The sequence below is a fragment of the Ornithorhynchus anatinus genome, chromosome 5 (genome assembly GCF_004115215.2).
Source record: "Ornithorhynchus anatinus isolate Pmale09 chromosome 5, mOrnAna1.pri.v4, whole genome shotgun sequence".
Lineage (NCBI taxonomy): Eukaryota > Metazoa > Chordata > Mammalia > Monotremata > Ornithorhynchidae > Ornithorhynchus > Ornithorhynchus anatinus.
The window spans coordinates 32,033,942-32,055,684 of record NC_041732.1 but is presented as its reverse complement, the minus strand read 5'-3'; the positions used below and the strand labels follow the sequence as shown (position 1 = coordinate 32,055,684).

The 21,743-nt window shown below is 45.8% G+C and overlaps 1 protein-coding gene across 2 annotated transcripts in view; it reads left to right on the top strand.

The window, feature by feature from the left end:
• SLC25A37 (solute carrier family 25 member 37) overlaps window positions 1-11,293 on the top strand; it is a 42,698-nt gene extending 31,405 nt beyond the window's left edge. The window contains exons 2-4 of one of the 2 annotated variants that reach the window (XM_029064878.2): window positions 3,226-3,454; window positions 5,135-5,191; window positions 7,430-11,293. In XM_029064878.2, the coding sequence (XP_028920711.1) occupies window positions 3,226-3,454; window positions 5,135-5,191; window positions 7,430-7,950 (807 nt within the window). In that variant the 3' untranslated portion in view covers window positions 7,951-11,293. Of the gene's footprint in view, window positions 1-3,225; window positions 3,455-3,562; window positions 3,829-5,134; window positions 5,192-7,429 lie in introns of those variants that run through there. The other variant, XM_016227062.2, reaches the window with a different exon arrangement.
• The last annotated feature ends 10,450 nt before the right edge of the window (window positions 11,294-21,743 follow it).

Below are 21,743 nucleotides of genomic sequence, written 5' to 3'. Positions count from 1 at the left end.
TTACTCTCTCCCCCTGAAGAGAGTAAAGCCTTATCTCCTCCAAGAGGTCTTCCCTGACTAAACCCTCCTTTCTTCCCTGCTCCGCCACTTGTCAGCTGTGTGACTGTGGGCGAGTCACTGTACTTCTCTGTGCCTCAGTTACCTCATCTGTAAAATGGGGATTCAGACTGTGAGCCCCACGTGGGACAACCTGATTCCCTTGTGTCTACCCCAGTGCTTAGAACAGTGCTCTGCACATAGTAAGCGCTTAACAAATACCGACATTATTATTATCATCTTCTCCCTCTCCCTTCTCCATCACCCTGCTGCGCTCCCTTTATGCCCCACAGCACTTATGTATGTATCTGCAACTTATTTATTTATTTAAATTAACGTCTTTCTCCCCCTCTAGACTGTAAGATCGTTGTGTGCAGGGAATGTGTCCGTTTTGTTGTTCTTTTGTACTCTCCCAAGTGCTTAGTGCTTCGCACATAGTAAGGGCCCAATAAATAAGACCGAATGAACGAATTCCTCCTCCCCCCTCCCAAGGGCCAGATCTGGCCAGGCTTGGGGCTGGCACACGCTGGATGGTGAACGCCATCACTTCAACCGCCCGGGTCTGTTCGCGGTCGTGGACAACGGGCTAGTCACGCAAGTCCTGGCAGGCTGGCAGCTGGGCTGCCGGCGCCAAGTCATGGGCCACGGGCCTGTCGGGGAACCTGTTCTCCCTCCGGGAAGAAGGGAGTGTCGGATGCACAGGGCTGAAGCCTCCCCTGCTGGCAGAGGGGCCCCAGGACAGCCCGTCCCCGTCCCTTCTCCCACCCTGTCTCCTTGCTTCTGTTGGGAAGAAAATCGCAAGCCACACGGAGCTCGGCCGGGGAAAGACAGGCCAGCAGGGAAACGGCTGAGTTCGCTGCCTCTGGACTGTTGGCAGGCTCCCGGGGAGCCGTGCGATCGCTTGTGACTCCACAGACAGAAGAACCCGGTTTAGGTTCTGCATCTGGGAGGGACAGACTCCACTGAGCCTGGTGGATTCCTTAAGGCAGTAAGCACCTCGTGTGGACAGAAATCCTGGGGCTGGGCTCTATCCGACCTAGTCTGGGAGCGGAGGCCTGACCCACCTTGATTTCACGTGCCCGGAACCCACTACCCTCGCTCCTCTGTCTAGGACCTGCCGTTTCGGCCTGATCTGAGATGGCCCGAGGGAGCCTGTATTCCAAATCCGCCCGCCTCACCGTGTGCCAGGGTCCAGGCGTAGTGACATACCTGGCAGTGCAAGGAAGCACTTGTAGGGAGGATGGGAATGGCAACACTCCATTCCTAAAGTCTCCTTATTCCCCCCATCCCTAAGGAAGAGATGGGCTGGAAAAGGTCCTAGGCAGTGGTCTATTTTGTAGTTGCGGGGGACCCCTATTCACGTGACTTAGCAGGGAGTGAGCCGCTAGCGGACCTGGCTTCTGCAGGCTCACGGACTCTTGAGTGGCCACGGCGTCAATTGTGAGGTTGGGTAGCCGATTGGAAATTCCCGATTTTTCTATTTTAATCCCAGTCTTTCCCACTAATCCAACTACCCACCTCTCTGTTTCTCCCATGGGGACAGTGTAACCAATCGCACCTCCTGTGCCGGGTGGGCAATAGGAAAGAAGCAGCATGGGCTGGTGGATAGAGCATGGGCCTGGGATTCAGGAGGATCTGGGTTCTAATCCTGGCTCTGTCACTTGTTGGCAGTGTCAACTTGGGCAAGTCACTGACCTTCTGTGCCTTAGATACCTCATCTATAAAATGGAGACTGATTCCTATGTTGGACAGGGATGGTGTCCAACGTGATTGCGTCTTTCTACCCCTGCACTTGGGACAGTGCCTGAAACATAGTAAGCACTCCACAAATCCCATTTAAAAATATCTGCGAGATGACAAAAATAACGGTAGACATCTTTTCCTGATCAGGAATGAACAGAAATTTCACCTGTCTGCTGAATGATTCAAACCTATTGTTTCTCTTGTAGAAGTAGAAGGAAGACTTGATCGCCCTGTGCTCTCGTTTACAGAATAAATTTTGATTCATATCATTTGTCATGTTGACATTCTATACATTTCTTTGTTGGATCTTTGATCTTCTGATTCACATTCCCTCTGAATCAGGGTATTACAGGATGAGGCCTGAGGAACATGAAGGCCTTATATAGGAGGTTGGAGGGCAGGGACCTGAAACTGGGAGGGAGAAAGAGCAGGTGTCCAAGAGTATTGTGAAGGTCAAGTAAGTGGTGTGTTTGAGGAAGAGCTGGGAAATCTACTTAGCTTCTGGGCAGAAATGTGGGAATCAGTGCCCCTAGAAAAGCGTGAAGAAACTCTGAGCAAACTCTTTGCAACCCTGGTATTCCCAGTAGAGAACATTTATACACCCTGCAAACCAGCAAGTGGCTAAACAGAAGGAGATATAATAATAATAATTACAGTATTTAAGTGACTCGCAGGTGGTCACTGTACTAAGTGCTGGGACAAGATAATCAGATCCCACGTGGGGCTCACAATCTAGGAGGGCGAACAGGTATTGAATCCCCATTTTAATGATGGGATAACCGAGACAAAGAGCAGTTAAATGAGTTGCCCAAGGTCACAGCAGACAAATGATGCAGCCAGACAGGGCCACCATCCCTGTCCAACATAGGAATCAGTCTCCATTTTATAGATGAGGTGTCTAAGGCACAGAAGGTCAGTGACTTGCCCAAGTTCCCACTGCCAACAAGTGACAGAGCCAGGATTAGAACCCAGGTCCTCTGACTCCAGGCTCCTGCTCTCTGTACTCGACCATGCTGCTTCTCGAATCCCTTGCTATCCCAAGAATGCTTGGGAGCCAGAGGTCGTGGGTTCTAATCCCGGCACCACGACTTATCAGCTATGTGACTTTGGGGAAGTCACTTAACTTCTGTGCCTCAGTTACCTCATCTGTAAAATGAGGATTAAGGCTTGTGAGCCTCACGTGAGGTGAGATAACCTGATTACCTTGTATCTACCCCCGCGCGTAGAACAGTGCTTGGCACATAGAAAGTGCTTAACGAAATCCATTATTATTGTTACTGTTGTTATTTTTGTTATCCCAAGAATGCAAAAGCTGTCATTGCATTAACTTGGGCAACAGCAGGAGGTGCAAGTAAAAGCGCTCTCTAGTATTCACGGCTTGGATTCCTCCTCTCCCCGGGATCACCCTGTGGCGCTGACACCAGTTTTGCTTTCTCTCTGTTCCAGACCAGGATGCAGAGTTTGTACCCGGATCCCAAAGCCCGCTACACAAGCGTGTATGGAGCTCTCAAGCGAATCGTCCGGACCGAAGGGTTTTGGAGACCTTTGCGTGGCATCAACGTGATGGTGCTCGGGGCAGGGCCTGCCCACGCCATGTATTTCGCCTGCTATGAGAATGCGAAAAGGACTTTGAGTGATGTTATTCACCGCGGAGGGAACAGCCACCTAGCCAATGGTATTTTTGAAAGCCTTTGTCTGGAGTTAAAAGCTCTCTTCTACAACCAACCCTTGCCCTCTGCTTCCAGGGTGCAGGCCCCTGTGGCCCAGCAGTATTGAGCCTAGTCTTCAGCTCGCTCTCCTGAATGTATCCGTTTAACACATACGCTTCCCCCACCTTCTGAACCTTGTGGAAACTCACAGCGGAGGGTGTTTCTTGATCTGTCTTTTGCATTTTATTCAGACTCAAAATGTAAATTGACCTGATTGAGCAGACCTAGGAAAAGCCTTAAGTCACCTTTTGAACAGTGCTATCCGAACAGCTTCTTGCAGACTGTTAAAAACTGGTACGACAGGTCTCTACAGCGGCAGGATCTAACTAAGCTTTAAAAGGTCAAGAAGTTTTATGACTGACAAGATTCGGCTCCAGAGCAGATGACATTTCATGGGCTGAGTTTTTGAGGGATTTTTGTTTTCCTCGCCTGTGTTTACTGAGCTGTGTGTTTCCTAATCTGGGGGCAAGGGAGGAAATGGTTCATTGACTTTTTCGAAGGAGAGAGTGAAGGGGTGTCTGAGTCTCTATGTTGCTCCTACTCGATCCTGGGAATATTTTACAGGGTGGGGGCTGTTAATGTTGTGCGGTTGTGTGTGTGTGTTGTGCAAGGATGCAGAGTGTGCTTGCTGGAAAGAAACAAAAACAATCTCTAAGTAGAAGAGATGGAGTGGTTGATCTGATTAACAACTTTTTTATTCCCCCTTCCTTTCTTCCTCCTCCTTTCATCCCCTGAAAACCCTCAAAAAGCTCATTCCATTCAACAAGGGATGGTAATCCATTTTCCTAATTGTCTATTTATCAAAACCCTCTCACACTTTTTCCCCTGGCCGTCAAGTTCATTTGTAGATATTTCTTAGCCGAGAAAGTCGCATTTGCCCTTTCCTATTGATGTTGGCAGGGGGCATGAAATGCATTCCCTGGGTTGTGCCTCCCATTTCCTCCACACTCCTTGGCAATAGCACACAAAACAAGGCAGCCTGAAGGCTTGAGCTCAAGTCCACTGCTGAGTCAAGCCACTGAAGGTCATGGTTCTTGAAGCTGGGCCAGACGAGCTATGCACAGGACCTACCAACTGGAAAAATGAGGCACTTTCCGAGCTAAGCGTGATAGTCTGTCCTGAACTGCCCCACCTCCACCAGCCCTCCACTTCTTAGCTTCATGACCATACATGAAGTTTTCACCAGTTTGGCGTAAGGTTTGTTTTTGTTTCAGGTGCCTTGGCCCTTCCCCAGTGTGGCACTATTGTCCTTGGTGGGCCGAGTTCATCCCAGTTTTAGCGACAGAAAAGGTAGCTAAAAGCTAATGTTCTTTTTGTTACAGAAACAGAAAAATGAGAGGGAAACAAAAGGGAAAATCTGAGCGCTGTCCAGTCGCAATCCTTGCTGTTTCCCAGGGCAGTTTAAAAGAAAGGAAATGCCCTTTGGCCAAAGTGAAACTGACCCCTCTGTCCCATCTCTAAATAGCCCCTTTAAAAGTTTCCTGACCAGTGGTTCGTATAAACTCCTAAGACCGGGAAGTGTTACTGGAGTAGGATTGCTGTTTCACCCTAATTCTGGATTGGTCAGAGAACCCCATTATGAGCCCTAAGGTTCAGTCACTTAACGCTGCACTCTGAAAGGTAATTTTACGGAGTTTGTTTTGCAGGGTTAGCTGGGAGTATGGCCACCCTGCTCCATGATGCGGTAATGAATCCGGCAGAAGGTAATGTTTCACTGTCCTAGGGAAGGGGAATGGTGGGTGGGAGGAGAAACCAAGGAGACTGGGAGGAGAAGGAGTCATGGGTTGACCTCCAGCCCTGGAGTAGGTAGGCAATTCTCTCTCTGTCTACTGCAAGGCCGTGGTCATGTGTCTAAGTGTGTGGGGGCCTGTACTTAGTCCCCTCGAGCGGGTTTTCAGTGTTCCTCTCCTCCCCCCTGCCACGTTTTTGTTTTTTCTGAGCAGAATTCCTTTTTCCCTCCAACTGTGAAAAATTGAATCCTGCTTGTTCACAGCATTTCTTTAAGGAGAGGTGCCCGTGGTTTGGAGAAAGGGTGTTGAGCCATGGGACTGGTCACAGGACCCTTCAGGGCTCTCTGGCTGGCAAGGTATTACCGACTTAAAAGTGCCTTCCCTTCTCCATTTGTGTGGTGGAAATACACATTGCCCTTTTCAGGTTATAGGCACTGATATGACCAAAAGAGGCTTGAAGCGAGTTGGGCATTTAGGTTTGGGGGAACTTTTATCTTATTTTGAGCCCACCCCCACACACACACCCCTTTTTTTTCCACCACCAAATAGAGTCCCGATCCTTCAAAGGAGAAGAAATTGGGCCCATACCCAAGGGGTGATTCTTCCCTCTTAATCCTGGTCACTGTAGGGGACTAAAGGCACCGATTTTCCTTCGATTCAAATGTGTGGCTCCCGATGTCATCCCGGGTGACATCCTCTGCAACTGGGAGCAGCGTGGTCTAGTGGAAAGCCTGGGCCTGGGAGTCAGAAGGACTTGGGTTCTAATCCTGTTTTTGCCACATGGCTGCTGTGTATCCTTGGGCAGGTCACTTCACTTCTCAGTGCCTCAGGCACCTCAGCAGTAAAATGGGCATTAAGACTTTGAGCCCAGTATGGTACAGGACTGTGTCCAACCTGATTATCTTGTATCTATCCCAGTGCTTAGTACAGTGCCTGGTGCATAGTAAGCACTTAGCAGATACCCATTTTTTAAAAAAGGAACAAATAGGAGGTGGAGTGAGTAGGGTTAGTTTTCTTAATCCATGTCTTATCTACAAGGCAGATTTAGGGGTTAAAGAATGAGCCGAAGGAATTTGTGTAGGCAATCCTATACTTTTCCCAAAAGTTGTAAAAGAAGATTCCAGAAAGCAAGATTCCATTGCTAACGTCATAGCTGTGAGAAAGAAATTTCAGTGTATTGAAATTCTTACTTTAAATATTTGGCATTTTTGGAAGCCAAAGATATATTTTTGAGGGTACAGTCATAGTTATTACTACTTTGACTTTTTAATGCCTTTGAAAGGTAAAGCTGTTTCCCCCCCGGCCTTGCATACGGTGGTGGAATTAATAATTCTGTAACTGAAAGGGCATGGGCTTGATTGTCGGGGGGACCCAGGTTCTAATTCCGGTTCCACCACACTTCTTCTATGTGACCTTGGGCAAGTCATTTAACTTCCCAGGACCTCAGTTACCTCTTCTGTAAAATGGGGATTAAGACTGAGCCCCATGTGGGACATGGACTGTGTCCAGCCTGATTAGCTTCTGTCATCCCCAGGGCTTAGCACAGTGCCTGGCACATAGTAAGTGCTTAACAAATACCGTTTTTAAAAAAATGGGTAAGAATCCCCGTGCCTTGGGTTAATCGTAGACATGGAACTTTTGCAACATAAAACCCACGATACTCTAAACTCTCTACTTTTGGTGGGGGGGTGGGGGTCAGTGAGTGCTATTTTTTATAATAGTCATTTTAGAGTACCCATAATGAAAATCCCAAAGCATTATGCCCAGAATTCAAAAAGGGAAGGTTTAAGAATACCTACCAGGAAACCAGGAAATTCACCAGCTGGAAGAGGTAGGTCTTCGACTTTGTGGTAATTCCTGAGTTCACAAGGGCTTTAGAAGAAAGGTGTGAAATTAACCAGTGTGGCTTTTCAGGGGGCTTTCCCCCCTTCAGCTTCGAGTAGGAAAACTCTCCAGACATCAGTCAAGTTCCGAGATGGCAGCAGGCTCGTGTATCCTAGAGCAGATTGGTGGATTCAACGTGATTCTGCCCCCAGGTGGGCTACTTGTTTTATTTTTTTTCTCGGCGCTCGACGCCTGAGCGTGTCTAACGTGATCGTTTCTTCTTTACTGCCCAACTTTTGCAACGACCCCAACCTGCGGTGTGGAAATTTCCAAACGGCGCGGCGGCCCGGCTCACCTCGCCCGTCCTTCGGCGCCGTCGGCTAACAGTCGTGAAGCAGCGGATGCAGATGTACAATTCACCCCACCAGTCAGCCCTGGGCTGTATCCGGGCGGTTTGGAGAACGGAAGGGGTGGGGGCCTTTTACCGAAGTTACACCACCCAGCTGACCTTGAACATCCCCTTCCAGTCGATCCACTTCATCACCTACGAGTTCATGCAGGAACAGATCAACCCCCATAGGGAGTACAACCCCCAGTCTCACATCCTCTCCGGAGGGCTCGCGGGAGCAGTGGCGGCAGCCGCCACCACCCCTCTGGATGTCTGCAAGACACTCCTCAACACCCAGGAAAACGTAGCCCTGTCTTTGGCCAACGTCAGCGGCCATCTGTCGGGGATGGCCAACGCCTTCCGGACGGTGTACCAGTTAAGCGGCGTCTCTGGGTACTTCAAAGGGGTCCAGGCAAGGGTCATCTACCAGATACCGTCAACAGCCATTGCGTGGTCGGTCTACGAGTTTTTCAAGTACTTCCTCACAAAGCGTAAGGTGGAAAAGCGAACTCCATTTTGAAAGAACCAATTACAGAAAGAAACTTTAACTTTTTTGGGTTTTTTGGGGGGGGGGGGGGGCGGTTCAAGGATTTCCCTTTCCAATTCCTCTTTTCCTTGCATTAAGCTTTTTAAGCTTCTGGTGCAACCAATTATGAGTGGGATTTCTGAGAGAACCCTCTGTGGACTAATTCCTCATTGCTCGGAAAGAGGAACTGGTGGATTGTCTCACACAGTGGCAGCCCCCACGCGTATCCCAAACAGTGACTGTTGGCAGAGATTTTATATTAAAGCCGGCTGATGCTTCATAGTAACGACCCCTTCCCAGAAATCTTCGGAGGGAAAGAAAATTGGCAATTTCTATCAGAAATATGTAGAATTATAGATATGAAAGAAATGTTATAAGATCCATTATACAACATAAAAACAGATGGATAATGTTTATCCTTTATTTTTCTATATAGGAGTTTTTGAATTTGTGTGGTTGCGTGTATGTGTGTGCGTGCGCGTGCACGTGTGGGTGGAATGTAAAGACGTAATAACACAGCTGGAATTTTAAAGCTGTTTTAAGGGCTAAAATCTTTAATCAGGATCTATAAGAAAGCACCAAAGTTAAATTTTTAATGCCAGATGTGGCTTAAAATGATAGGGTTTAGCCCCCAAATGTTTCACTTGAATGTAAATGGCAAGCTTTTCAAGTTTAATACTTTGAATTTCTTTTGTTGGACAAAATGTGGTACATTTTATTTTTCTCCTTCTGATTCTTCCCTATTTTCCTCCGATCTTTCTGTCTCATCCACACACCGTATTTTTAAGACCCACTGTGAAATTCCTGTACTGTACCTTAAATCCACACCTGCACAATATTCTCTGTGTGTATTTCGGTACATAGATGGATATTCTAACTAGCCACGTATAAATTCAAATGAAATATTTTGTGTGTAATAATAAAAAGCTTTAGAGTGCAGTAAGATTGTTTTATATTTTTTTTCCCTGCCTGCTCGGTGACAGTAAACCTTGGGTCTTGGTCCTCTGGATGTTGAAATACAAAAAAATAACCTTAAATTCCAAAGTTTGGCAATGTGAAATGCTGGTGTGTTTTGTTCTTCCTCTTCTCTCAACACCCTTTCCCCCAACTCCCTCCAAGCTCTGAAATCCTATGGTCTTGCCAGGAAATTATTTCTGCCTCCCATCGCAGACCAAGCACCACAGTACCCTTCTTTTCTGTCTTTCTGGCTCCTGCTAGCCCTGCCCCTTCCTTTCAGTCTCACCAAAGTCTGTTGTTTACAGGGCATAGCTACTGCACTTGAAGAAGGATGTATGCGCAAATATTATTATCTCCTAAAATTCTTTATCTCTGATAAAGTGGCTCATAGTCCAGCCCATGGAATATAACAAATCTTGATTCATCTTTTCCTACTCGATTCCAGGTTATTCATATAATTTTAGGTTGTCTTGTGTAGTGCCGAAGAGGGGAATATTTCCAATACCTGATGTCCAAATCATGTTGCCTTTGGCCATCTAGGTGGCTAGTTTGAATATCCAAAAACCAAAACCGAGAAAGTAGATTGTGAGAACAAAGAGCTTATAGTTTTTTCTTGTCTTATTTTTAAAGTGGTTACTTTAAAAGAAAATACGAACATTTAATGAGATCTGCCGTCTAAATGTACCGTCAGACCCAGCGGGTGAAAAATGAATAGCTTTGCTAATTCCCTTTTCCTTTCTTCTGTCCCCATTCTCATCCTCCTACCCTTAAGTCAGCACATATGCATCTGTGTTGATTCATTTGGGTTATTGGTTTGAATGTTGACTTTCAGTGTGCTCTCGACTCGTACATCACCTTTAAAAGGCACAGCTGTTTATTTTAGGTGGCAGGTATTTTATTCTAGGAAGAACTCAGTTCGTCAATTAGAGAGTTTAATCCTTAGGAACACATACCTGTTCCTCGAGGTGAACACCGAGTTCCGAAGCAAGGAATCCGTTTGACTGCCCAGAGCCCTCTTCTTTCGGATAGACACGAGGCAAAGTTGTTTCATTTTTGGGAAGTGCCAGGGTTTGTCACTACACAGGTGAACACATCCTTTTTTTTTTTCCTAAACTGGGATGAGGGAGAGGCCTACGACGACGATACCGGATACAGACCGGACGCCTACAAAGGAGGTTTTGAAATCTGCCGGGAGACTTTCTCTTTCTCACTTGCCAGTTCCCAGGCCCTTTTCACCAGGTGGAAATAGACTACTACAAAGGTGGTCCATATTTGCTTATGAAGTCTTGCCCAGAGCGTAACTGGACAGGCAGCGTTTAGAAACTAGATGAACCATTTCCCGGGGCTTGGGGAAAGTGTGGTTTGAGACTACGCGTCGGTTTCAGTTCAACCCTGACTCCGCCACTGTGAGGCTCTAATTCAATTGTTGAAGGTGGTTTTCAATTATCAGTTGTTGCTAATTGAGAATCAATCAGTCAGTTGTATTTGAGTGCTTACTATGCGTAGAACACTGTCCTAAGCACTTGGAAGAAAGTATAATAAAAGAGTTGGTAGATGTGTTCCCTGCCCACAAAGAGCTTACATGTTTAGTCTTTCCTTAAACAGCGGTTGGTTTAATTTGCGCCGAGCTCAGCCATATAGCCTCAGTGCCTCGGAGTAATCGAAAGTCCAGGTGGCATACCACAGTATGTTAAGTTGAATTTTGAGTTCAGATTAGCCCTAAGTATTTTTATATATTTTGGCCTTCTGTTAGGAAGGTCCAGAGCTGTGCATTTATTTGGAAGCAAACTGATTTTCCTGAGTAGCGGATGTTTTGATTTCTTGGTTTTGGGGGTTTTTTTAGTTGTTGTTTTTTTAATTCCTGGGGTATAATTCTGTTCCTGTAAATTCAAATGGGTATGTCATCTTTATTTCCAAATGCTAGATCTCTATTTAAGCTCACAGTGGTCATGGAATGTCTGTTATATTGTACTTCCCCAGCATTTAGTGCAGTGCAGAGCACACAGTAAGCGCTCAATAATTACGACTGATAAGATCTCTTCTGGAAGCTATGATGGGTTGTATTCTCTAGGGGAGTGTGTGGATTTCTTCTACCAATAACCTTTTATTTAACTTTTGATTTTAAAAGTTTTATGTGAAATACAAGTGTTTTGCTGCTGTGTCCCCCAAAATATCCACTATATTTTTCAAGGGAGAACTGGGTTCTTTTTTGTTTTGATTAATGTCTGTAGTTTTTTATGAAATCGTATCTGCCTCTTCTCATTGTTACGAATTTTGTTTGGAAAATTCAAACTTGTATTGATGTGAAGAGTTTGTTTCCAAGTTGCTGCTACAGTCATAGCACTGGAGCTAGAGAAAAATAAAAGTGTTTTTATCTGTGTGTGGGTGTCTGTGTTGTGTGACGTCTATCTGAGTCATATTGTGGTGAAGACCTGCCTGGGCTGGTAGTACACAGCAGGACTGAAGCTTGTGGCCATGTTAAGCCAGCACCAAGCCAAATCCAGAAGGGTTGGGCTCAGACAGCCTCTGAGTCCCTAGCCTCCCATAATAGCCTCCCATAATATGGTATTTATTAAGTGCTTGTTATGTGCCAGGTACTGTACTAGGGGCTGGGATAGAAGATACTCGGATTGGACAGAGTCCCTGTCCCACATCGGGCTCACAGTTTTAGAGTCCATTTTACAGATAAGGTGACTGAGGCACAGAGAGGTGAAGTGCCCTGCCTGAGGTCACACAGCCAACAAATGGCGGAACTGGGGTTAGAACCCAGGTCCTTCTGATTCCCAGGCCCGTGCTCTATCCACGCTGCCAATTTCCTTCCTCCCTGGTCCTACTTTTGGCGGGGGGCGCTTTCAGGCTGGGGAATGGCATGTCGGCTGGAGCACTGTTGGGCTAATATGGACGTCCCGTGTGTGAGTAGGCCACTTAGCCTTTCTGGGACGAATTCCAAGCGGATCTGAGAATCGCTGAAGTACCTCTGAAAATGAGAGGGCTTGACCACTGGCCTGGCCTGGGTTTGTTTCTGATTCAGGTCAGCAAACCCCAGGGCTGCACTTATGGTGGAGTCAGAGGTGGTCTCTTGGGCGCCTAGGCCCTTGCATCCAATACGCCCAAGCACTTTGATACTCTCTGTGCAACCTCACCTCTTTTGTATACTCTGCTGCTTCTCTGCTCCCTCTGGACTGTAAACTCTCCCTCTAGACTGAAGAGTCACGGGCAGTACTCTCTCAAGCGCAGTACCCTACACACAGCACTCAATAAATACGATTGCTGCTTCCCCTATCTGAAATTTTTTAATGTCTGCCTCATCCACTAAATTGTAAGCTCCCTGAGAGTAATAATAATGTTGGTATTTGTTAAGCACTTACTCTGGACAGAGCACTGTTCTAAGCGCGGGGGTAGATACAGGGTAATCAGGTTGTCCCACGTGAGACTCACAGTTGATCCCCATTTTACAGATGGGGGAACTGAGGCACAGAGAAGTTAAGTGACTTGCCCACAGTCACACAGCTGACAAGGGGCAGAGCCGGGTTTGTGTCCACCAACTCTATTATACCTTCTCAAGTACTTGGTGAATGAGGACTGGGTTCATTCCCCAACATCCCCATCTGTGCTTTTCCCTCTAGACTGTAAGCATGTTGTGGGCAGGAAATGTCTGCTATATTGTACTCTTCCAAGCAATTAATACACTGCTCTGCATCGAGTAGGCACTCAATAAGTATGATCGATAGCCTGCATGTCGGAAGTGCTCAAAAAATGCCACTGATTGATTGGACCGGACTCCAGGTTTCTGCTCTTGTAATGATGTGTGGTGGTGGTCCTTGAAAGACTGAACTCGTTCAGTAATGCTAATGTTTTCTGGTATGTTGGGCTTAAGCTTTGAAGTTCAGGCTTAGAGGAAAGAGCATGGCACCGGGAGACAGAACACCCAGCTTCTAGTCCCGGTGCGGCTGTGTGACTTTGGGCAAGTTATCTTTAAGTTGTCCATTTTATTCCTAATCATCGTGGTATTCGTTAAGCACTTACTGTGTGCCAGCCACTGTACAAAGTGCTGGAGTGGATACAAGCAAATTGGGTTGGACATTGCCATTTATTGCCATTGTTCTCGTCCGTCCGTCTCCCCCGATTAGACCGTAAGCCCGTCAAACGGCAGGAACTGTCTGTATCTGCTGCCGACTTGTTCATCCCAAGCGCTTAGTACAGTGCTCTGCACATAGTAAGCGCTCAATAAATACTATTGAATGAATGAATGAATGAATGAATTGGACATAGTCCCTGTCCCATTTGAAGCTCACAGTCTCAATCTGAGAAGCAGCGTGGCTCAGTGGAAAGAGCACGGGCTTTGGAGTCAGGGCTCATGAGTTCGAATCCCAGCTCTGCCACTTGTCGGCTGTGTGACTGTGGGCAAGTCACTTAACTTCTCTGTGCCTCAGTTCCCTCATCTGTAAAATGGGGATTAAGACTGTGAGCCCCACGTGGGACAACCTGATTCCCCTATGTCTACCCCAGCGCTTAGAACAGTGCTCGGCACATAGTAAGCGCTTAACAAATACCAACATTATTATTATTATTAATCTCCATTTTACAACTGAGGCACAGACAGTAATAATAATAATGTTGGTATTTGTTTAGCGCTTACTATGCGCAGAGCACTGCTCTAAGCGCTGGGGGAGATACAGGGTAATCAGGTGGTCCCACGTGAGGCTCACAGTTAATCCCCATTTTCCAGATGAGGGAACTGAGGCCCAGAGAAGTGAAGTGACTTGCCCACAGTCACACAGCTGACAAGTGGCAGAGCCGGGAGTCGAACTCATGACCTCTGACTCCGAAGCCCGGGCTCTTTTCCACTGAGCCACGCCGCTTCCCAAGCGAAGTGACCTGCCCAAGGTCACACGGCAGACAAGTGGCGGAGTCAGAATTAGAACCCATGTCCTGACTCCCAGGCTCATGCTTATCCACTATGTCGTGGTGCTTCCCAGAGACCCCTCTGATGGTGAAGTTTATCACTGAGAGTGCGTGTGGCTAAAAAAGATTACTGTGGATCCTCAGTTTGGGCCATATTGTGCACACAAATTGTCACTTGTGTTGCTGTACTTGATGTTTGCAGCACCTGATGCTATTTCTTTTCCTCTTTGTACCTTTCCGTACAAAGCCTTTTCTTGACGTGAACCACTCTCTCTCAAAGGCAGTGTACCATGCAGTTCTGTTTGCGTCAGTGGACTCCCATTTTACAGCTGGGATGCGGCGTTGGCTGAAGCTTTGTTTTACCATGTCTTTAAAATGTTTCCTCTGCTTTCCTTGCTTTTTGTTTCCCAAGTTCAGTACTCCAAATAGCAGCTCTTTGGGCTTCCTGCTATCATTCACTATCACTCATGTCCCCAGTATTGCCATTTTAAGGTGAGCATAGCTTCGATGGTAGGAGACTATGTTCCGGTCACTAAATCACTTAACTTCTTTGTCTGTTTCCTCGTCTAATCCCGGCTCCGCTGTGTGACCGTGGGCAAGTCACTTAAACTATCTGTGCCTCAGTTATCTCATCAGTAAAATGGGGTTGAAGACTATGAGCCCTACGTGGGACAACCTGATTACCTTGTATCTCCCCCAGGGCTTAGAACAGCGCTTGGCACATAGTAAGTGCTTAACAAATACCAGCATTATTATTATTATTATTATCTCTAAAATAGGGATAAAATGCTGGTTCTCTGTCTCTACTCCAAGTGAGACAGGCCAGTGGTTGAGGTGTCAAACGGCATCTTCCAATAAGATAAATTTTAAATTATTTTTGGAATCGGGTCCTCATCTGCAATCCAATGCACCTAAAATGTTTCTTTTTGAATGGCTGTGGGTTTAGGCTCTGATGTCTTATCCTCTGATCCATTACCTCTTTTCACTCTTTGGACTAATCCATCTTTTCTAGCATTTACTTCCCCCTTCTTTTCTGCTTCTCCCTCTTGAGGTAAGCTGTTCTCATCCTATCGGTCCTTTCACGTGATAGAAAAACTAAAGTTTAAAAATGCTACTTGTACAATTGACTAGTCTGCTGCCAAATTCATATATTTTGGGGAGCTTTTTTCATATAGCTGGCTTGGCTGTTAGCCGGGATTGGCACAAATTGCATAATCTAGTAAGACACTACTTGAGATTGATTTAATGCATTTGTGAAATATTGGCAACTTTGTATTTTCCTGCGAATGTATCTATTGTCATTTGGATTTATATTAAACATGTTTCATCTTCCATTGCTACATTTCTATGGTTTCAGGAGCTTCATCAGAGTTTTTTTTTTTTAATGTAAGTGGATCTATCATTCTTTCAAACTGGAAAAGCTAAATTGTTAATAGTGCCTAACTAGTAGCACTAATGCTATGTGTCTGAATTCCTAGTAGTGTGGTAAATTCTCAGAGTTTTTGCTTTTAATCTTAACAATCCAGTTGTATTTCCTTGAGTCTTTTCTGGTTCTGGCTCTTTTTTTTTTTTTTTTTAAGAGAGAAAAGTTTCTTTATATAAAAGGTTCATATGCAGATTGGGAGCCCCAAGCGAGACAGGGACTATGTCCAACCTAATTAACTTATATCTCCCCCAGCTCTTAGAACAGTATTTGACAAATAGTAAAGCACTTAAGTGCCATTGAAAAAAAAGCTAAATTAAGGGAAAATGATTGGATCTAGAAGAGAGAAAACATTTTTGTAGAAGATTGAAAACTTGGGTAAAATTGACTCCTTAGTACTAAGCCACATTTCTGAGAGTCAAAGCTTCCAGGGTGCAGGAAGGTAGGGTGTTGGGGGAGGAGAGGGTTCCCCAAGGCCCCCAAGCATCTCACTGTAGATGCTGTCTTCCAGTCTGGTTGGGACACATTAGGAGCCTAGTCATATAGTCAAAAACTCCAGACTGAACTGGCTAAACCCAATGGCCTGAGCCAATACTGCTATGTTACCATCAAATTTGGTTAAGAAACAGCAATCAGTGGTATTTATTGAGGGCTTGCTCCATGCAGAGAGCAGTGTATTAAGTGCTTGGGAAAGTACAGTACAAAAAGACTTTGTAGACATCCCTTCCCACAAGGAGCCTACAGTCTACAGGGGGAAGGTAGATATTAAACTACAGTTAAGGGAAATAGTAAAATACAAGAATTTGCACACAGTTGCTTTGGAGTTGCAGTTGGGGACATATATGTGTATACACACACACACACACACACACACACACAGACATATATCAATACACAGACCATGTCATGTCTACCTGGAGCAAAATTCATTGTCAGTTTCAGTGCAGACGTGATAAATGTCAAGTTCAGTAAAATGGAGATCCATAATCCTGGACAGTGCTGAAGTCACAGCAAAGTAGGGTCTTCTCCCTATGCTTGATGTGGCCTGGGGATTCCCTTCCTCTAGTCCTCAAAGAATTCCTAAGGAAAAATATGGGGTCCAAAACAGACCCAGGGTTGTGTAAGGGTGTGTTACGGGGATCTCCAACTCTGTCCAACGTAGACACTGTCATACATTTGTAATCAATTCCAACAACAGGAATGAGAGTAATACATTTTGTTTCTGCCACAAACTCCTGGATATCTATCAGTTTCTCGATTTACTTGCTTTTAGTATAAGCCTTGTGTGGGCCTGGGTGTTTTTCCCGCTCTTACCCACAATTACCCTCCCAGGGGGCTGGCCTAGTAGAAAGAACACAGACCTGGAAGTCAGAGGACTTGGGTTCTAATATGAGCTCTCCCTCTTGTCTACTGTGTGGCCTTGGGCAAGTCACTTAACTTGTCTGTGCCTCAATTATCTGTAAAAACAAGGATTTGCTACCTCTTCTCCCTCCTACTTAGATTGTGACCCCCGTGTGGGATAGCAACTCTCTGACCTGATTATCCTGTATTTACTTCAGTGATTATTACAGTGCTTGGCACCATAGTAAGCACTTAACAAATACCACAGTTATTAGATCTATGCCAAGAATTACTTTCCCTTCTCTGAGAACATAAACAAGTTTTAAGCCCTCTGAAAACTTGTTTTGCTCTTGGCGCCTACCAGTCCGATTCGAGCACACTTGAAAGTAAGTTTGCCATTTTCCTGCAGTTGAACAGTGTGCACATTGGTGTCTAGGTTTGCATTTTTGGTCTATCTGCTTTTCCAGAAGTGTATACAGCTCTTCAGGATAACACTATCACCTAACTCAGATTACTATTATATGGTAGAGATGGAAACAATTTCCCTGTCTGTCCAAAATCTCAGTTCATTTTGCAGTTCTTCATTTCTACTTTCTTTCCTGAATTTTTGTTGTTTTCAAAAGTATTTTTGATAAAACTGACTCGGGCCTATTAGATTGTAACTAAACTTTTCCGTATTTAACGAGGCTACATACACTTGGATCTTGTGAATGCAGTTAAGTTGTAACTTCTTTGCACATTTAAGAGTTGGAAGCAGTTAGTCACTCTTTCCATTTTTTTCCCCTACAGGTTGAGAATGTGTGGGAAGGGAAGAGAGAGTTAATAGAAACTGAAATCTTATAGGACATAGAGGAGCAGATAAACTTCTTGAGGGCAGGGATTGTATCCACTCTTGTGTTCCCAAATAGTTCAGTGCTCTGAACAGAGTGAAGTGCTCAGTAAATGCTATTGATTAATGCCCCACTTTACTTAACTAAATACTAAGGAAGTGTCTTGGGATGCCTCCTTGGAAAGCCTGAGGGAGGGAGTTACAGAATTCTCATTAAACAAATCAAGCTCTTAGACAGTGCTCTGCACACAGTAAGCGCTCAATAAATACGATTGAATGAATAAATCATCTGACCAACTGGTTAATGAACCTCAGCAGTTGAGTGCATTTAGCCTCACCTGACATCTATGCATTGAAGAATGAGGCCAGCCATTTTTATTATGACAGTTGTTAAGCATTTACGGTGTGTCAAACGCTGTTCTGGGTATAGGTGCAAGTTAATCAGCTTGAACATAGTCCCTGTCCCAAGTGGGCTCACAGTCTGAGTAAGGAGGACAGTATTTAATCCCCATTTTACAGTTGGGGAAACTGAAGCACAGAGAATGGAGTGACTTGAGCAAGCAGTTGGTAGAGCTAGGATTAGAACCCAGGTCCTATGACTCCCGGGCCCAAACTCTTTCCACTAGGCCATGCTGCTGCTTCTCGTGCCTTAGCCAGATGGAAGCACTGGGCCACTCCCTTGAGGAGTTGCATGCCTATGAACTGAGAGTAAGAACCCTCAACTTGCCCTTCTCCCATGCCTGACTCTCCTGTTCCCCGTCCCTAACTATCCCCCTTCTGTGCTCCTTGGCTCAGCTTGAAGGTGAATGTGTCAGGGGATGAGAATCGAAAGATAGTCATCTCCTTCCAAAGCTGATAGGCTTTGTATAATTGATCTAAAATGAGAAAAGTGTGGAAAGGTATCTTTGAGCCACTGTTCATTAAACCACTGGATTAATGTATAAGGCTGGGAAGCCACATAGCCTAGTGGAAAGAGTAAGAGCCTGGGAGACCCAAGTCCTTGGTTCTGATCCTGACTCTGACACTTGTCTGCTATGTGTGACCTTGGGCAAATCACTTAACTTCTCTGGGTCTGTTACCTCATCTTTGTGGGGATTAAATCCTGCTCCCTCCAATTTAAACCGTGAGCCCCATGTGGGAGAGGGTCTGTGTCCACCTGATCTGTGTCCTAGCACTTGGTATGGTGCCTGGGGCATAACACTTAACGTTGATGATCAAATGCCATAAGTAAAAAGGCAACACTATGGGACATCTTTAGAAAGGGTATTAAGGGGGAAAATGAAGACTATCCGAACAATGGTGTAACGTGGAATTCTGGGCCATTCTGGTCCTCCATCTTAGGAAGGGGCCTTGAAAGTAGACGAGGTCCTAAGACAGTGCGACTAAATGGCCATAGTGGTAAAGCGACTTTCTTATGAAGATGCTGTGAAAAAATGAGGGCTCCAGTTTGTAAAGACACAAGCTAAGGCACAGTGAAAGGGGTGGACGGAAGGCAGCGTATTCACATGTAAATTTGGAGCCACCTCATAGCACGTTATTTTCTAGATTGTTTTCTTTATTGTGTTAATATAATGTTTCTTCTTAGCCCCGATATATACCAACCTCTCATTCCACCGGCCAATTATTGACCGATGGGTGATTTGGGCTTTGAATTCTCTTACTACACTTATTTTTGCATCTTTGTGACTTTTTGTGATTTTGTTAACCTTTTTCTTTACTTGTGATTTTTTGGTTTCTTTTGTTTCCCCCATTAAAGCATAAGCTTCTTGTGGACAGGGAACTTGACATTTCATTATTCTCTACTTCCCAACTGCCTACTGCAGTTCACTGCACCAAGGGGACATTCAATAAATGGAACTAACTGCTGGTTTTGAGGATTTCTGATCCTTACCAGCCCATCACTTCCTTTCTCCCTTGTCCACTTGCTCTGCTGCTTGCACCCTTCCCTTCTGCCTTCATAGTTGTGGTACAATTCTGTTCTAAATATTTTTTAATAGAATTCATTTAAGGGCTTACTGCACGCCAGGCCCTCTAGTAAGAGCTGGGGTAGATACAAGCTAGTCAGATTGGACCCATTCCATATCCCGTGTGGAGATCAGTTTTATTCCCATTTTAGTCATTCAGTTGTATTGAGTGCTTACTATGTACAGAGCACTGTACTAAGCATTTGGGAGGGTACAATATAACAATAACAGACACTTTTCCTGCCCCCACTGAGCTTTTGCAGCATCTATCCTGGGTGTAGATAATAATGTTGGTATTTGTTAAGCGCTTACTATGTGCAGAGCGCTGGGGAGACACAGGGTAATCAGGTTGTCCCACGTGAGGCTCCCAGTTAATGCCCATTTTACAGATGAGGTAACTGAGGCACAGAGAAGTTAAGTGACTCGCCCACAGTCACACAGCTGACGAGTGGCAGAGCCGGGAGTCGAACCCATGACCTCTGACTCCGAAGCCCAGGCTCTTTTCCACTGAGCCACGCTGATGAGGCAACTGAGGCCCAGAGAAGTGGTTACTTGTCCAAGGTCACAAAACAGACAAGCAGCATGGTGCAGTGGATCGAGCAAGGGTCTGGGAGTTAGAAGGTCATGGGTTTTTCATCCAGGCTCCTCCGCTTGTCTGCTGTGTGACCTTCGGCAAATCACTTCTCTGTGCCTCCGTTCCCTCATCTGTAAAACGGGGATTGAAACTGTGAGCCCCACATGGGACAGGGACTGTGATTTGCTCACATCCACCCCAGTGCTTAGTTCAGTACCTGGCACATAGCATTCAACAAATGCTATCCTTAAGTGGTGAAGCCAGGATGGGAATCCAGGTTCTTCTGACTCAGGCCTTGCTTTATCCACTGGGCCATGCTGCTTCTCTTTATATGCATGTTCAGTATGATGTTTACATCTAAACCAGTGCAGGATAAGGACTGAGCGCTCTTTGCACACATAGGAGCGAGCCAGGGACCAGTCTTGTGAAGGATGAGCCGTGGTTTTCCTCTGCACTGCTTTGCCCAGTATTCATCCCTACCTGAAGGGCTGAGGAGGCTTTGTCCGTAAACCACAGTCTTCTAGATTATAAACTCATTTTGGGCAGAGAATGTGTCTGCCGACTCTTATACTCTCCCAAGTGCCTTAAAAGAAGCAGCGTGGCTCAGTGGAAAGAGCAAGGGCTTTGGAGACAGAGCACGGGCTTGGGAGTCAGAGGTCATGAGTTCGAATCCCAGCTCTGCCACTTGACAGCTGTGTGACTGTGGGCAAGTCGCTTAACTTCTCTGTGCCTCAGTTACCTCATCTGTCAAATGGGGATTAACTGTGAGCCTCACGTGGGACGACCTGATTACCCTGTATCTCCCCCCAGCGCTTAGAACAGTGCTCGGCACCTAGTAAGCGCTTAACAAATACCAACATCATCATCATCATCAAATCCCGGCTCGGCCGTTTGTCAGCTGTGTGACTTTGGGCAAGTCACTTAACTTCTCGGTGCCTCAGTGACCTCATCTGTAAAACGGGGATTAAGACTGTGAGCCCCACGTGGGACAACCCGATTCCCCTGTGTCTACCCCAGCGCTTAGAACAGTGCTCGGCACATAGTAAGCGCTTAACAAATACCAACATTATTACAGCGCTCTGCACGCACTAAGTACTCAAGAAACATGATTGATCGACTTCTCTTAGGAGCACAGTGGACTGATTCAAGCTAAATTCTGGAAGGAAGTGACTGTCAATGCCTGTATTTCGAGCTTGGTTAGTGGTAGGCTCCCAAAGTGAAGAAAATGGCAGCACTGCACATTTTCACGCTCTTCGTGAAAGTACCTGCTCCGAGCGCGTTTATCGACTCACAACTGAACTCACAGTTGTTTCAGCGGCTTGCCACAAGGTGGTAGCTGATATTCGTTAATGTCCTAGCCACCGCCTACCAAATATCCCAAAGTTGAACTCCTCAAATGCTTTGGAGCCCATCTCAGTCAGGAATGGTGAAGCCCCTCACAGAGGAAACTGCAACTCTAAGGGGAGTGGTTCCTGACGTCGGATACCTGTTCAAGCTCTTCTACTCACCCCTTTACCTTCCCGGCTTCGTGTGGGACGGGGACCGCTTCTGATCCGGTTATCCCATATCAACCCCAACACTTCGTATGATGGCTGACAAAGAATTTTTAAAACTGGTATTGAAGCGCTTCCTATGTGTCAAACACTGTGCTAAGCGCAGGGATAGGTAGAAGTTAATTGGGTCCGACGCATGGAGCTCACAGTCCAAGTAGGAACAGGTGTCCACATTTTACAGTTGAGGAAACTGAGGCACAGAGAAGTTGACCTGTCCAAGGTCACACAGCAAGGAATTGAC